This window comes from Eptatretus burgeri, chromosome 2 (assembly GCF_056783735.1).
Source record: "Eptatretus burgeri isolate ZD-2024b chromosome 2, Ebu_testis_v1, whole genome shotgun sequence".
Taxonomy (NCBI): domain Eukaryota; kingdom Metazoa; phylum Chordata; class Myxini; order Myxiniformes; family Myxinidae; genus Eptatretus; species Eptatretus burgeri.
Genome location: NC_140962.1, coordinates 123,289,877 through 123,307,376, shown reverse-complemented (window position 1 = coordinate 123,307,376; position 17,500 = coordinate 123,289,877). Strand labels below are relative to the sequence as shown.

At 40.9% G+C, this 17,500-nt stretch overlaps 1 protein-coding gene across 6 annotated transcripts in view; it reads right to left on the bottom strand.

Moving 5' to 3' along the window:
* Window positions 1–17,500, bottom strand: part of ARHGEF39 (Rho guanine nucleotide exchange factor 39) — a 244,906-nt gene that overhangs the window by 20,294 nt on the left and 207,112 nt on the right. For all 6 annotated transcript variants that reach the window (XM_085871059.1, XM_085871060.1, XM_085871057.1 and 3 more), the window contains exon 9: window positions 9,898–9,986. In XM_085871059.1, coding sequence (XP_085727185.1) covers window positions 9,898–9,986 — 89 coding nt within the window. The remainder of the gene's footprint in view (window positions 1–9,897; window positions 9,987–17,500) is intronic.

Below are 17,500 nucleotides of genomic sequence, written 5' to 3'. Positions count from 1 at the left end.
GCAGCAGGGAGATTGTGTGTGACAATTATTTAACGTAAAGTTGAATTAATCTCACAGACATGAACGAAATGAATATACCAAGCGTAAGAAACCAGGTAAACAGACCTCATTAATGGGATAGCAGAAATCAAAACGTAACAATTTGGATTGGTATGTTTTTGTTCTCATACGAACGAACCCCGGACCGATGATGCGGGAAACCCAGGTTCAAATTCCATACACCACCTGTTTGTTCATTCTCTCTGAATCTCGTTGTAATTATTGTGATTATACAGTGGCCTGCAAAAGTGTTCACCCCCCTACCAATAATGCCACATTCAGATGAATTACGAATTATGTGGAAACAATTTTTCCAAATAAAACTTTTTTATTCATAACTGAACATGTTGAACTAAACACTGTTATAGTTGAAGAAGGTAACATGTCAGGAATACCATCAAAAAAAAAATGTACACATGAAAATTCACATATTGCAAAGGTATTTAGCCCCTTAGGGTCAGTAATTTGTCGAATCACCTTTTGCAGTAAAATGACTGCTCCAAGTGTTTTTTGGGCAAGTCTCTACCGGCTTTGCACATTGAGATGATGGAATATTTGTCCGTTCTTCACGTGAAAATTGCTCTAGCTCTGCCAAGTTTGATGAGGATCGTCGCTGGACTGCAATCTTCGAGTCTCGCCATAAATCTTCAATTTTGTTCAAGTCAGGACTTTGGGCCACCCAAGAACATTTATTTTCTTCGTATTCAGCCACGCCAGTGTGGTTTTAGCTTTGTGCTTCGGATCATTGTCCTGCTGAAATGTGAATCTCCGACCCAGATTCAGATTCATGGCCGACTCAAACAGATTTTCATCAAGGATTCCTCTGTACTATGCACTATCCATTGTCTCTAGTATCCTGACAAGCTTGCCAGTCCCTGCTGATGAAAAGCAGCCCCGTAACATGATGCTATCACCACGATGCTTGACAGCAGGGATTGTGTTGACTGGATGACGTGCAGGGTTTGCCTTGTGCCAGACATAATGCTTTGAATTTTGACCAGAGTTAAATTTTTGTCTCACTTAACCACAAAACGTTTCTCCACATGCCCACAGTATCATTATGATGCTTTTTTCACAAACTCCATACGAGCTTTTCAATGTGTCTTTTCCAGTAATGGCTTCTTTCTTGCCACCCATCAATTGAGGCCAGTTTTGTGAAGGGAACGGGATATTTTTGATTGATGAACGTTGACCCCCGTCTCAGACATAAAGCCTTGCAGATCTTTCAAAGTCGTTGTTGGATTTGATGGTGCAGCGGGAGCAGACAGTGGTGACGGTGAGCGGGTGCAGGCAGTGGTGGTACAGTGGGTGTAGGTAGTAGTGAAGGTGCAGCAATATAAATTGGTAGGAATGAGGTCTGGGAGACAGTTTTTGTGGGTGATGAGATTATTAAATATGTAGATTCTTCATTCTGCAGGAAGGATCATAGACACAGAATTCTGTGCAGTTTTGAAGGAGCAGGAGTTAGGGACATTGAAGGAAGGGTGAACGATATTGCATCGGGTCATGGCAGGAAGAAGTTGGTTGTGGTACACCGACGTGTGAATGATGTCGGGAAAGTTTACTCAGAGGTTTTGAAAAATAGACGCAGGATATTGGGTAAGTGGCTGAAAGCAAAGGGTTGTGAGGTCATGTTTTCTGGGATTCTCCAAAGATTAGGAAACGATATAGAAATTATGAACAGAACGATAGATGTCAACTAATGGCTGGAAGAATGGTGTAGGGAAGAAGGTTTTACATTGAGGAAGCAGTGGGAATCACTTAGGGGACAAAGGGAGTGTTTCCAGAATGATGGCCGTATGTTTAATAGAAAGGGGACAGCAAGTTTTGCAGTGGGAATTGGGGAAGGAATTCAGGCTTTTTTAGATCAGTGGAGGGTCGGGAAGGTATTAAGGAAGGAACTGATGAAGTAATTGTGATGAGTAAGGCCAGGCAAGAAAATGGGATTTCAGGAAGGGAAAAGTTTAATATATTCTATACCATTGCCAGAAGTTTAAATAATAAGATGGAAGAGCTTGAAGCCAAAGTAGATAGCAAGCAGTACGATATAGTTGCAGTGAATGAGACATGGTTTAAGGAGGAGAGTAACTGGAGGACAGGATAAGAAGGCTACAAAGATGTATCCATGTGATAGGAAGGAGAGAATAGGAGGAGCAGCAATCTGGGTAAAGGACAGCATTGCATCAAGAGAAAGGGGTGACATTAAGGAAGGAATAAATGTTGAGGATTCTGCATGGGTAGAGAATAAAGATTGTAAAAACATTAAGATACTGGTAGGATGCTTTTATCGGGCTCTGGGTGTGGAGAAGGAAGAGGAGGAAGGAGGAGTACATGAATAATTAAAAAGGGCATGTGGTAAGGGAAGAGTATTGATTATGGGGGATTTTAACTTGCCAGGGATAGATTGGGTCCAGGAACAGGGACAGGGCAGAGCAGATGAGGATTTCCTAGTTTTAGTCCAGGATTGCTTTTTAACCTAGTTTGTGGATAAGCCCACGAGAGGATGTGCAGTGTTAGACCTCCTCTAAAGTAACGATCCCAATATGGTGGAGGTAGGGGAGCATTTAGGAGCAAATGACCATAAAATTGTGTGTACAAAGACTCTGTTAAGAGTTAGAGTTCAGGATAGTAGTGCAAGGCCATGAGATTTCAGGAAGGCAAACTTTGAGGGTATGAGTTGAGAGTTCGGTGATGTAGATTGGGAGAAGCTAACAACAGGACAATCAGCATCAGAGAAATGGGAAACCTTGAAGGAGAAAATGTGCAGAATGCAGAGGAAGTACATTCCAATGAGGTGTAAAACTAGAAGTAGAAAGAGGCCAGGGTGGTTGAGCAGTGAGATAAGGAACGCTATTAAGGAGAGAAAAAAGGTATTTATTAGGTTTAAAATCACAGAACTGGAGTTAGATTTATATCACTGTCGGAGTAAACAGAGGCAAGTGAAGAAAATAACTCGGCAAGCAAAAAGAGAGTATGAGAAGGACATGACTAAGAATATTAAACATAATAGCAAGGCTTTCTTTCAGTATATCAGGGGAAAAGAACAGGTTAGGACCAGTGTGCACCCATTGAGGAATAACATCAGGAGAGTGGTAAGTGATGAGAGTGAGATGTCAGGCTTATTAAACAGGTATTTTGCTTCAACATTTACACAAGAACAGTCAGGAGAATTGCCAATAGCTGAGAGTATTTATCAAGGAGGTGAGGAAGGGTTGTTACAGAAAATCCAGGTTGGAGTGGAGGAAGTAGGTAATCTAAAATATTGGAGGGAATGATTTCAGCTTGGTAATCCTAACTTCAGGATTACAGCATCAGGATTACAGCTGGGGCCAGATAATATACAACCGAGAGTATTGAGGGAAGTGGTTGAGCATGTTAACGGATATTTTCAACATCTCACTGGAGTCATGATAGGTGACAGAGGAGTGGAGAGCAGCAAATGTAACACCATAATTTAAGAAAGGATCCAGAGAAGAATTGGGAAACTATAGACCTGTTAGTTTGACTTCAGTCGTGGGGAAGGTGTTGGAGACATTAATGTTGTTGTTCGTCTTTCGGATGATCCAGTTAGGGGTCGCCACAGTGGATCATCCATTATGATCCGCATTCTGATTTGGCACAGGTTTTACGCCGGATGCCCTTCCTGACGTAACCCTGGTCGCCTCTTACGACACAGGGATAAGGATTGGGTTTCGCCTTGATTCCGGGCTGCCCAACACCCTCTCATAGCACAGCCCAGCGCAGAGCTCCCATCATCAAGCGATCCTCCAACCCAAGCCTCCGAGTAGCCGGATTACAGGCGCACGCCACTACACCCGGTATGTTGGAGACATTAATATATATATATATATATATATATATATATATATATATATATATATATATATATATATATATATATATATATACACACTTTAAGACTTTAAGAAGGCATTTGATAAGGTACATCAGAGGTTATTAGCCAGTGAGGGCTTGTGGAGTGGCTGGTCGGGTAGCTAATTGGATTGCAAACTGGCTTCGTGATAGGAAACAAAGAGTGACTGTGAGTGGGAGGATGTCTTGCTGGGAGGATGTAAGTAGCGGGGTACCTCAGGGATCAGTACTCGGACCATTACTATTCATTATTTACATCAACGATTTGGATAATGGGGTAAAGAGTAAGCTTTCCAAATTTGCAGATGACACAAAGCTTGGAGGTGAGGTGGTAGCAGAGGGGGTGGTGATAAGATTCAGGAAAGTATTGATACTTGTATAGATTGGGCAAAAGATTGGCAGATGTAATTTAAGCTGAGCAAGTGTAAGGTGTTGGGGATGGGAAAGAACAATGAAAATACAGATTACAGGATGCAAGGGGTAATTTTGGAGCGTGTCACACAGGAGAAGGATCTGGGGGTGGTAATAGATTTGGGAGGTAAGCAGGCAGCACAGTGCCAGGCAGCTATAGGGAAAGGAAATCGGGTTTCAGGTTGTATTAGGAGGGGAATCATTTATAAATCAAGAGGTGGTGTTAACATTGTACAGGAATTTAGTGAGGGCCACATCTAGAATATTGTGTGCAGTTTTGGTCACCACATTTCCAGAAGGACATATATGCCATAGAGAGGGTCCAGCGCAGGGCTACTAGATTGATTCTGGGCCTAGTTAGACTCAGCTATGAGGAGCGGCTGAAGGAGACAGGGCTTTATGCACCAGAAAGAAGGCGGTTACGAGGAGATATGCTGGAGATGTTGAAGATAATGAAAGGTATTGATAAAATAAGTGCAGATGAATTATTCAGCAGAGTTAGTGATAGGAGCAGGGGCCAAAGCCTGAGAGTGAAGAAGAGGTGAGTTAAGATGGTAGTAGGCAGGGGACTTTTACTCAAAGAGTAGTTAATGCTGGAATGGACTCCCTGGAAAGGTAGTGGCAGCAGAAACAGTAGATAAGTTTAAATTAGAATTAGATGGGCACCTGGAAGTTATGGAGATAGAGGGGTATGGGGATGTTGGCAGGACTTTGAGGGAGCTTGAGCATTGATGGGTGATTGTGTGCATGTGTACGAAGTGCTGTTGGTGTGTGTTTCGTCAAGGGGTGTTTTTTTAACCAAGCCTGTGCCCCCTCCCCTGGGGAAAAAAGACAAAAACTACAAAAACACAAAAAACACTTTATAAAAAATAAAACGAAAGATTTTCCATTTCCTTCTTTTGATCTTGTGTTGATAAATTAGTGTGACGTTGATGTGGCGCAGGCACGATGGGCTGAACGGCCTCCACCTGTGTCTAACTTCCTTGTGTTTCCTTGTGATTTCCAGTGACATCCTGAACCAGTTTCCTGCTTGCCTGCAGTTTTGATGGGCAACCTGATCTGGGTGGTATGATATGTCTTCCACTTCTGATGGATTTCACCGTACTCAAAGGAATAACAAGTGACTGAAATCTTCTTTCACCCTCTCCTGAATGGTGTTTCTCCACCACTTCATGTCTGACTTCATTGGAAAGCTCTTTGGTCTTCATGTTTGTCTTGTTGGTTGACCAAGTGAGTTGCATCATAAAACTCCTTCGATAAGTGGGGGAGATCAATTTTAAGTTAGACTACTGATTGCATGCAGGTGCAACCTATTTACACTTACTTTGTAACCTGTCAAACAAATAATTTGCTCCTGAAGTGATTTCGGGTTAATCACGCAAAGGGTTTGAATATTTATGTCACTGAGAATCATCTGATTTTCTCTGTTAATCAAACTTATTCACATTTTACCTGCAATTTTTTTTTAGCTTTATCACTTTGGAGTAGTTTGTAAAGACTCGATATATTAAGTTTGAATTGAAAGCATCATGAAATAAGCTCAGGTGACATAAAAATGTGAAAACTTTGAAGGGGGATGAATACTTTTGGAGGCTACTGTATGTATAAGTTCCTCCATGAGCCTAAGATCAATGTAGAAAAAAAAACAACAATACAAAACTGATAATGGAAAAAGCTGCCTAGTTATAGACATCAAGCAGAAGTTTTGCCTTAAAAGTAAAAAATGGGGACAAGTTAGATAAAAAAACTAAATCATAGAGAACAATTTAAAAGTGAAAACTCCACCCTCCATCAACCACACCCCCAAAAATTGCCTATTATATTGGTAGGGTTGGGCATACAACCATATTTTTCTTTGAAAGGAGTGTTTTTATGGCCAAATTTCACGCTGATCACGAATCCGTTGAACCTTTTGACACAAGATGATGTCTTAGGTTGGTAAAATGCAAAAATTCAAAATGGCCACCAAATTTACCCATTTTCAGGTAAAATTTGATAATTATGGCTTACTAGGGCATGTGATATGTCATTTCTTATGTTTTCAGGGTCGCTGATATTAAATACGAGGTCAAAACAGTGACACATGATGGCTGTATGGATTTATCGCTAAATATGGGTATTTTCGATGGAAAATACCCACTTTTCAATTTCAGAACGAATTTTGAATTTATTAATCTACTATATCCTTTGTTTTTGATGTTGTATGTTTTTCATGTCGTTACAGATAATCAACAGTGATGTCTGCCGAGACTTCTCGTGTAAGAGGCATGGAGGTCCAGTGACTCCTATTTCCCTTGACTCTCTTGAGAGACTTAATGAATCACAACTACTCAAGGAAATAGGCTACCTTAGATCGACAGTGGCGCCCGATATACGCCAGAAGCGTAGAGTGAAATGTACCGACGGAACAAAAATTTTCACGTTTGAGAAGTTCAGTGTAGATGAACTGAAAACATCCATCAGAAACGCTGTCAAACCAGAGGACAATGTTTCTGTCGATGTCGATATATTGCTGAAAAATGTGCTTTGAATGTTGAGGAGATGTTGATGTGATGATTGATGTAGTAGTTTACGGAAATTTGTGATATCTTAATTTGATTCTTTGAAATTATGGTGACGCTCATATTTTTGTGCTGATTTTATCGCAATATGCATCCTGGTGGAGTCTGGTTGACTTGTACGAGTTTAAAAGTATGATTATCGATATCTGCAACCCTGAAAACATAAGAAATGACATATTACATGCCCTAGTAAGCCATAATTATCAAATTTCACCTGAAAAGTGGGTAAATTTGGAGGGCATTTTGTTTTTTTGCATTTTAACAACCTAAGACATCATCCTAGGTCAAAAATTTCAACGGATTCGTGATCAGCGTGAAAAATGGCCATAAAAAAACACTCCTTTCAATGGGACAACAGAGAAAAAGTCGATGTGTGCCCAACCCTACTATTGGCAAAGCTTTGGCATATTTCTTCTCCTCCCTTCCCTTTATAAGGGGTGATGTCCAATAGTACAAATCTTCTACCCTGCCTTTACCATGACACTCCTCTGCCTCCCTCTGTCCTCAGCCAATCCTCTCCACTCTCCTACCACCCCCACATATTGATATCCCTCCTCACACAGTTCTACCATCTCAACCACAATCGACCTCTTTTCCTCCTCCCTTGCTCCCTCAACCTCTGTGCTTTCTTTGCCATTCTCTCTTCGACCATCCACACCAAGTGTCCAGTCCACTGGCATTTTACCAATCTCCGCATCCAGCTTACTTGCACAACAATCTTCTCACTCAGTTTACTATCCTCTTTCTATCCATCCTCTTCACTCCCACAATCATCCGGACCCAGTTGTTCTTGCAGAACTGCAACCTCTGTCGTTATCACTGTTAGTGTCACCATCTCCGACCATAAAAGTAGGCTGGGATTACGCAAGACACCAGAACTTTACCTTTCAATTTCTGAGATATTTTTCTGTCTGCCCTCATTCCCTCCAATCTCCTCCATGCATTTCACCCAACTGTACCCTCCCTTTGTAGCTCATCCTCTGACCTACCATCCTCAGTCTTCCCCCAGATTGGTCAGATTAGGTATGGGAGCATGAGCCGGAGCAGCAAGTCACTGCGTCCACTTTCCGCTGGTACTCCAGAGGCCTTCGTCTGGCCATCCCCCCGGCAGAAGCCTGGCCCATCCCCATCTCCTTGAGATGCTGATCAACCTGCTGCAACCACAAGGCACATGGTCGGCCCATTGGCCTCCTCCATCTATGAGGCTCCCTTGCTGAGAGAATCCAGTGAGCAGGATCAGCATCAGGAAAACAAGCCATGTGTCTATACAGCCACGGCTGATGCTCAGGGACTATACAGGTAACAAATCAAACCTGAGTCTCTCTCAGCAAATGCTTGTTGGACACAAAGTCTGACCAGTGATAACCAAGGTTTCTCCAAAGAGACCTGGTACCGACGGAGTCAAGTCTTCATCTAAGATCCTTTGTCAGAGTCCAGGTCTCACATCCGTAGAGTGTCCTGCATCAGTACCAGCAGTGTCACACCCCAAAATCCAGTGAATCCATGATTTCTCAAGCCCGACCCAGACGACTATCGACCTCTGGCTCACAACGTGTGGAAACATGAATATCACTGCCAAGGTAAGTGAATCTCTCAGTGACCTCAACATCCTCACCACAAACAGGTACAGACAAGATAGCAGCATGCAAGTTGTTATTGAAAACCTTGATCTTCGTTTTGACCCAGGAAACCTGTAATCGCAGCGGCTCCACGCTTCATTCAGTGCCTGGAGGACCCCGTAAGGATATCCAGCGTCTCCGCCAAGATAACTGCATCATCAGCGAAATCAAGGTCAGAGATCTTGACATTCGCATTTGATAAACCGTGGCTTGATCTACCTGATATCCTCCCCAGAATCCAGTCCATACAAACAATGAAAAGTGTGGGGGCCAGCACACACCCCCGGCAAACTCCAGGACCAACTGGTTGTAAGTCATCGATCCTCAAACAACCCCCAGATATAATCAAAGCAATTTCCTTATCTGATCCCCTTCCCTTCCAGCCTGATATTCGTTTCTTTTCTCTGCTGCCCGACCCACATAACCTCAGTGCTGAATACTTGTGCAACCAGTGAATTTTGATTTGTACATGTGTTTTTGCAGGTATTCTTGAAATGTAACCTCCTTCAACTATAACAATGTTTTGTTTGATCTCTTCAGTTATGAATAAAAAGTTCATTTGGAAAAATTGCTTCTACATACTTTGTAATTCATCAAAATGTGGCATTATTGGTCGGGGGTGAATACTTTTGCAGGCCACTGTAACTTCCCGGAGCACTCCGGGTGACGGCGACACCATCTTTTGATGTAAATTTTCTCTTTAAAGTCGCTGGGACAACACGGGATATATTTTCGGCTTCTTTTAGAAGCTTTGTGATGCATTTTACATAACAATCCTTATCTGGCACACACGATATATGTTCCCTGCCCTGATGACCGTTGTTGCTTGGAGTTTTGGAGAATGCGCATTGACCATCCTGGGGAGATTACGTCATTTTGAAAGTTGAGTAGGAAGGAGACCCCCCCCCCCAACACATAACATAAATTGTACTAATTTCTCTATTGCATACTGATGTGCTTTGTAAACCACTAAAAGTAAACTTTTTAATATACAAGTAGGTAGCAGCTCGGAAAGACAAAAAAAAAATGCTTCCAGTGCTCAGACGTTCTCCAATGCATCACTAATTGAATTTGTGTGAGAAAAGTTTGGCAGAGGTCTTGCATGTCTTTCTCTTGTCCGAAGTGATAATTGTTAGATTCCTTCCAGCATACAGAAGGCATTTACCACCTCTTTGACAGAATGCTTTAACAATGTCTGGAGGATTCTCTCGCCGCAAGGGATGGTCATAAAACCTACTAATTCCAATATATAAAGTTGAAACCAAATTTGAATTGATATTGAAAAGCAAATCAAGCCAAACGCCTCACGCAGGAAGATCATGATCATGTATTTGCAAAACAAGCAATCTGATCTGGCAGAAGGATGGAACACATATACCATGTACTATACAAACCTGATAGAAGAATCCAGTCGATCAAACCAGTCGGAGATATCCTCTTGGTTGTGGGACATCAACAGCAACTCTTCTTGACAAAAGGTTAACTGAGACACAAAAATAACTGCTTTAGTATCACTCTCATCAAAAATGTTCAGTAATAGCTCCGGCAGCCCATTTTTTTCCACGGTGCATCACATTATTGATAATTCCAGGTAGTTTTACATCCCTCTCCAAGGGACAATTTCAATTCGTATTCCGTGATTTTACCGAAATATGATCAATTTTATGCTGCATGTCATATTGCCCTGAAGACTACAACAAGCTTCAGCTTTGTTCTCGAGAGATTGACAAAATGGCATTAAAATGTGTGTGTGTGTGTGTGTGTGTGTGTGTGTGTGTGTGTGTGTGTGTGTGTGTGTGTGTGTGTGTGTATGTGTTTTTACAGATGTGAACTGCAAACTACAGGATTAACATTTCCTTGGCATCCTGCTGGTATTTTAATAGGTCATTAACGAAGGCTGATCTTGAAAAATCAACACCAATTGCTGTTGCAACTCTCTGTGGAAATAAAATCTCGTTGGTGAGAAAATGTCTGGGTTAGTTTGCTTGGTGTTCCCATCTGAGCATTTAGCTCAAGATACTGGGATCTCGGGTTAATATCCCGTAGCCCATGTCGATTTGTCCTGTCGACAATGAATGCCCTTGTAGGTGATGTGAAAGTACATTGTGCCCCCTCATGTACTTGTTCCTACATGTAATGTCTGTACAAGTTCTGCCATGATTTTTAGATCACTGTGGTGGATTGAGGGTGGGGAGGGGGTGTATGGGGGATACAATAAATAACAAGACGGAGGATTTTCAAATTGCAAAGCCTCATGGGTATATCTGTCCAGATAACTCATTTCACACAAGCCATTGAGTGCGGCCCCTTTTAAAGATTAAAAATTCATTTCTATAATTTAGCATACATGGAATATTAAATGTAAAATTCACAGCCCTATATTTCATTGCTGTGCAAAGCTGCAGTGCAGGTAGTGTCATGCGTTTAAACACCTTCCAACGACTGATATACATTACAGGAGATATATGTGCAGATAAACATACCCTTAGGAATGGGCACAGGTAACTTGGATATATAACGCACATTTAAGAGATGAAATTAAATAAAATTAGAGATAAAAATGTTATGATTAAATTACACAGCTTTGTCAAACTGTGCCTCAGGCCAGCTGGGCATGTTATTCGTACAGGCAGGCCTTGCAATTCACTTCAGAGAACAGGCTCGACTAGCCAGCTTGAAATGTGACGAAGGCCGTCCAAGCACGCTTGCTGAGCCTTTGGTCTTGGCTGCAAATATATCTCAAAACAATTTACTCTGGTCGCACCTGCTGCGTAGAATCTGTGAATTGTTTGCTTGAAATGGTTAAAATTAGACAATTTTGTTTCAATTTATTTATTGAAACCCACCCCCCCCCCACAAAAAATGCAAACAACAAACAACAAACAAAAAAAACAAAAACAGAAGGAATCAAGGAACCTTGAAATGTGGTGTCACCGGGGCATATGAAGATTATATTAGATTTTGGAATCAACGATCTCGAATAGAGATGAGCTGTACACACACACACACACACACACACACACACACACACACACACACACACACACACAGACACACACACACACACACACACCCACACACACACACACACACACCCACACACACACACACACACACACACACACACACACACACACACACACACACACACACACAACAATAGCCTACCATGACCATTCAAAAATGGATAAAGCTAAATAAAAAAAAAGTCGGTTGCTTCTTTCATTATCATTAAGTGATCAGATAGTTAACTCCATCCATTACTTATAGCAAATCAGTAACATAAAATTCATCACGTGACACCCTTGCAGTAAGGATAGGATCCTCCATTTTGTTTCACAGGCTAACGAGGGTTCGTGTGAGTTAAGCAATAAACATGGTGAAGTAATATTCTTGGCGGACTTACAATGCAAATGACAGGTATCCAAACTTATTCAAAGGAAATTTCATAATTGTACAAGTCCAAAATTCAGCTCGAGTGGTGTATTTATGTATATATATATATATATATATATATATATATATATATATATATATATATATATGTATATATATATATATATATGTATATATATATATATATATATATATATGTCACCTTAAGAATGTCACCTAATATAACTGTATGGCACACAATTTTCTGCGGGCAATTTAAATTAATTCAAACTACAGTATATTCCACATGACGAGTCGATCATATGTATGAAGTTAAATTGCATCAATCTGTCAAGCGGTTCTGGAAAAGAAGACTTTTTACATTTTTGTTTTCAATTCAATATGGCCACCAGACCATGTGACCGATGACGTCATGAACTTAAATCTTCACTCACATCGGGTCATAGATCAGATGTATGAAGTTTCGGATTTTTCGGATAAGGATTTCAATTCAACCAATTGTGGCTGGAATAGCACTTCACTGATATCATCATCATTATCACCCGATGTACCCCATGGGGGGAATTGATGACATACGTCAAGTTTCAAATTTTTTTGTTGAGCGGTTTCAGAGGAGATATCCAGATTTTTCCTTTAATCCAATATGGCTGCCATATCACGTGATCTATGATATCTGCTTTAAGAGAAATGCAGCATGGAACATCTAGACTAGAGTTGATATGTATTGGCAGAAAAATAAGGTCACCTTTCGGGGCTCACACATGAAACATCGCTTTATTTTCTTTTACAGGCAGTTAATAAACCTCTCTCAGCACGTGGTTGAGAAAATTAAACGCAAAAGACATTTTTTCAGTTTTTCAGCTAAAACTCTTATTTGAAAAATAAATAATTTACTTAGCAATACTTAAATATCCCATGGTGCAATTTGTAAAGAGGATGCCAGTTATCGCCCAACTTCTGTCACCTTCAGTCAAATGTCAGGCTTGGCCAGCTGATTTGCAAAAGACCCAGGTGAACCACACAAGAAGGTGGGAATAATTCGGGCCATGAGAGAAGTACTAGTAAAGATGCTCAGCAGAAATTTACATGAATAAAGCCACAGAAGTTTAATAGCATTGTTGTCCATGCAATATCAGGATGAACTCGTTGTTCATCTGTGCAATCGTCTTTTTCAGAGGAAGGTCTGTCCATAAGGAAACTATTTTCATAATATGATACGATATGAAAATGACACTTGTCAAGGTATAGTTTGCACTATACGTTTAAGAGAACAGTGTGAACTGTGCTGCAAGCAACGCATCTTGGTATAACGGTATGAATTCGAATGCTGTTGTCTGTAATCTATTGCATATAATTTATTATATCAAAGCATGCAGTCACTTACATTTTATTTCATAAAAACTACAAGGCTGATACAATTAAGTTTTCGAGTTAAGCAACTTCAGAATGGTTGGACCATACAATACGACTCACTCGGATTAGTCCGTCACTCTACTTCTGAACCTCTGATTATGATTCCAGAAGGAAAGTTGTACAAAAAGTGATGATCTTGTGTATATTTATATATATTAATAAAAACAAGGAAATACGTATAAAAATATTGGGTTCAACGAAATATGCCAGAGGTCAAACAAAGGGTGGGTTTGCCACTTGAATGCCAAACAAAAAGGAAACATCATGCATAAGAAGCATGTCCCAAGAGCAAACAAAGTAACAAATGATCAACAATGGCAACCAACTTCATTCACAGCGATTGTGTAAAACAAGCATTTGAACAACAACAGTTTATCATCGAAATGGATACAGCAGCAACGAGGTGCAGAAGGATCGCTTATGTTATTACCTTGTTTTTTTCCCCCCCAAGTCAGAATGTGACAGAGCACTTACTGCGATTCAGGATTTCAAAGGAAGACCCATGCCTTCACAAATGCACAAGTCTACAAAAGATGCCTCCGCAAGTGGATGCTTCATGTAAGCTGTTGTAAAGAACACGACATAACGATAACGAAGATGATGTTCAAATCGAGCCTCGAGTCTAACTGTCCCAAGAGGCCTTTGAGGCTGCACTTTTGTGCTCCTGAGGCTATAGTTTCAGTCTCTGAGCACAACATCGCTCAAGCATGTTAAGTGCATATCCAGAAAAGACACACACTTCTCACGAGGGATCAACGCAATTATTCACACTTCAGGATGAACATTTTCTTCACAATTTCGTTTTTTGTGCAAAATTTTACTGATCGGTGAAACAAATGATCATTGAAAGAAACAATGACAATGATGTTAAACATTGGCCAGGTTTGTTGTCCCGACTTGAATGAATGGCATACGATGTTGGCATCCCAGTTTCAAATCACACAACAGTGTTCATCTGTCAATTGTTTCCCAACATCCTTGTATCTCCTAAAAAAAAAGTGCAATGTCTCTTTCACTTGTATTCTATATGCAATACATTTACAAGCGATTCCATGAGCATGTCATGCTCATGGAATAGCTTGTATATAACCGTCCAGATATAACCACCATCCGGACACATCTGGATATACCCACCATCCAGACAAGTCTGGATATAACCACCATCCAGACAAGTCTGGATATAACCACCATCCAGACAAGTCTGGATAAAATCACCATCCAGCCAAGTCTGGATAAAACCACCATCCAGCCAAGTCTGGATATAACCACCATCCAGACAAGTCTGGATATAACCACCATCCAGACAAGTCTGGATATAACCACCATCCAGACAAGTCTGGATATAACCACCATCCAGACAAGTCTGGATATAACCACCATCCAGACAAGTCTGGATATAACCACCATCCAGACACGTCTGGATATAACCACCATCCAGACAAGTCTGGATATAACCACCATCCAGACAAGTCTGGATATAACCACCATCCAGACAAGTCTGGATATAACCACCATCCAGACAAGTCTGGATATAACCACCATCCAGACAAGTCTGGATATAACCACCATCCAGACAAGTCTGGATATAACCACCATCCAGACACGTCTGGATATAACCACCATCCAGACACGTCTGGATATAACCACCATCCAGACACGTCTGGATATAACCACCATCCAGACACGTCTGGATATAACCACCATCCAGACACGTCTGGATATAACCACCATCCAGATATGTCAAGGGAAGGCAGCATAAGGGGAAGGCAAGTTAAGGCAGTACGAGGGGAGGGTCCATCTGGACATAACCACCGTCCAGATGACGAGTATACTAAAGGAGGGTGGGGGAGAAAAATAGGGAGGGGGAAAAGAGTTGAGGAGTGAGGAGGAAGGGAGACCAAGGAGGGGTGGGGGAGTGAGGAGGAGCAAAAAAGCAGTAAACAATGCATAAATAAAACATATAACAAATAAGAATATTAAAATGAATTACTTTTCAACAAGTGTCGTGATTGGGGTTAGATACAGTAGATATTACTTGTGGCAGGCTTATTCAGGTGTGGCAGGCTGTCCAATTGAGGTTGAAGTCTCAGATGATGAAATAGAAGCTGATTCGCTTGGGATTTTTTTCAAAGAACGTCATAATGGAGACTTGAGTGGCTGCCTTCATTTTCTGTCATTGGCCTCCTTGTAACATTTCAGGACATTCATGTCCCTCTGCACTTTGGAAATTCTCATGCAGTCGGGATTGTGTTCATCACGAACGACTCACTCAGAATGACGGAGCATGAATGACTCACTCAGAATGACTCACTCAGAATGACAGAGCACGAACGACTCACTCAGAATGATGGAGCACCAACGACTCACTCAGAATGACGGAGCACGAACGACTCGCACAGAATGATGGAGCACAAACGACTCACACAGAATGATTGAAATCAAGCATGCCAGCCATTTTCAGCAAATGGTTAGCAGTGGGGTGCCATGACAGCGATGCAGAAAAAATAAAGCAATGGACAGTGGCGACTCGAAAGGCCATCAGTCGGCTGAGAATGTCAATAAGGCCATGACCACCATCTGCCAATGGAAGGTAAAGGACTTCAGGCTTGACCCAATGTTTGCCACCCCAGAAAAAATCAAGCAGATGTTTCTGAATTGTCAGCATCAGTGCTTCAGGAGGGTGTGGGGCAATCATTTTGTGCCACAAGGAAGTCAACAGATTATTGATCACTCGGGCATGACCTCTATACGACAAGGTAAGTAATATTCCTTTCCACTTCTCTAGTCTATTATCAATTTTGTTAACTGTATTTAACCAGTTCTTAGTCATAAAAGCTGGGGTGCCAATATACACACCAAGATAGTGGATGCCTTCCTTCTCCCACTGAAAGTTTCTGGGAAGATGAGGCAAACCAACAGCCGGGGTATGGCCAATCCACAGAGCTTTACATTTGTTCCAATTTCTTATAGTTGTGCAAGCCAAAGATAATTTTTCCAAGTCATTTAATAACATGGTGACATCATCACTATTACGCACCACGACACACACATCATCAGCATATGCTGAGATAACAATTGGCCTTTCAGTTGGCATCACATGAAAGCCTGGTAGACTAGCACCAAGGCGAATTAGGAGGGGTTCAATACAGAGGGAGTAGAGAATGCCCGATAACGGACACCCTTGACGGACTCCTCTTCCGACCATGAATGGTGCGCACAGGCTATTATTAACTTTAATGATAATAAAAAACATGATTATACAACAATGAGACATGGGATATAAAAGATGCCCCAAAACCAAACTGTTTTAAGGTGTAAAATACATATTCATATGGCTAATAGAATCGAAACCTTTCTCTTGGTCAAGTAAAAACAAGCCAGCATTCTGCTTTTGAAGAGCACAGACATCACACAAGTCCCGAATTAAAAAAATATTATCATGAATAGACCGGTTTGGAATACAAAAAGATTGATCAAAATGAATTAAAAAGCTAAGAAAAGGCTTTACACGATTTACAAGGGTCTTGGAAAAGATTTTGTAATCCGCACAAAGCAGAGAAATAGATCTCCAATTCTGCAAGGTCTGGAGATCTCCTTTCTTCGGGATAAGGCACACGACTGCACGGCGACAACTTAGAGGTAACAAACCATCTTGTAAAGTAAACTTAAAAACATCTAAAAGTGTTGGTCCAAGCAAATCCCAAAATATTTCATAAAATTCAACAGGTAAACCATCAAAGCCAGGTGCTTTATGATAATGAAGTTCATTAAGAGCTATTAAAAGTTCATCTACAGTAAAATCTTGTTCTAAAGAGTGTTGTTGAGATTCTTCCAATTGTGGTAGATTTTGGGTAAAATCTGACATTGCTCGTTCATTACTTTTCTTTGTGGTAAAAACATTCTTGTAAAAATCCCGAATAAAACAATTCAACTGAGCGTTGTCTTCGATAATTTGTCCATCACTTGAACGTAAGCTTAACAGTGAACGATTCGACTTTGTAGTTTTTTTCAAAGTTAAAAAAAGTCTTTACAGCAAGTTTCTGAAGTCGACAGACCTTTCACTCTCAGTCGGGTTAGCACTCCGAGAGCATCTTCTCTAATTAAACAATTCAATTGGACTTGTTTTTCATAAAGCCAGCATCATACATCCTTATTAATATTAATCATGCAACCTTGTAAAAAGAGGAT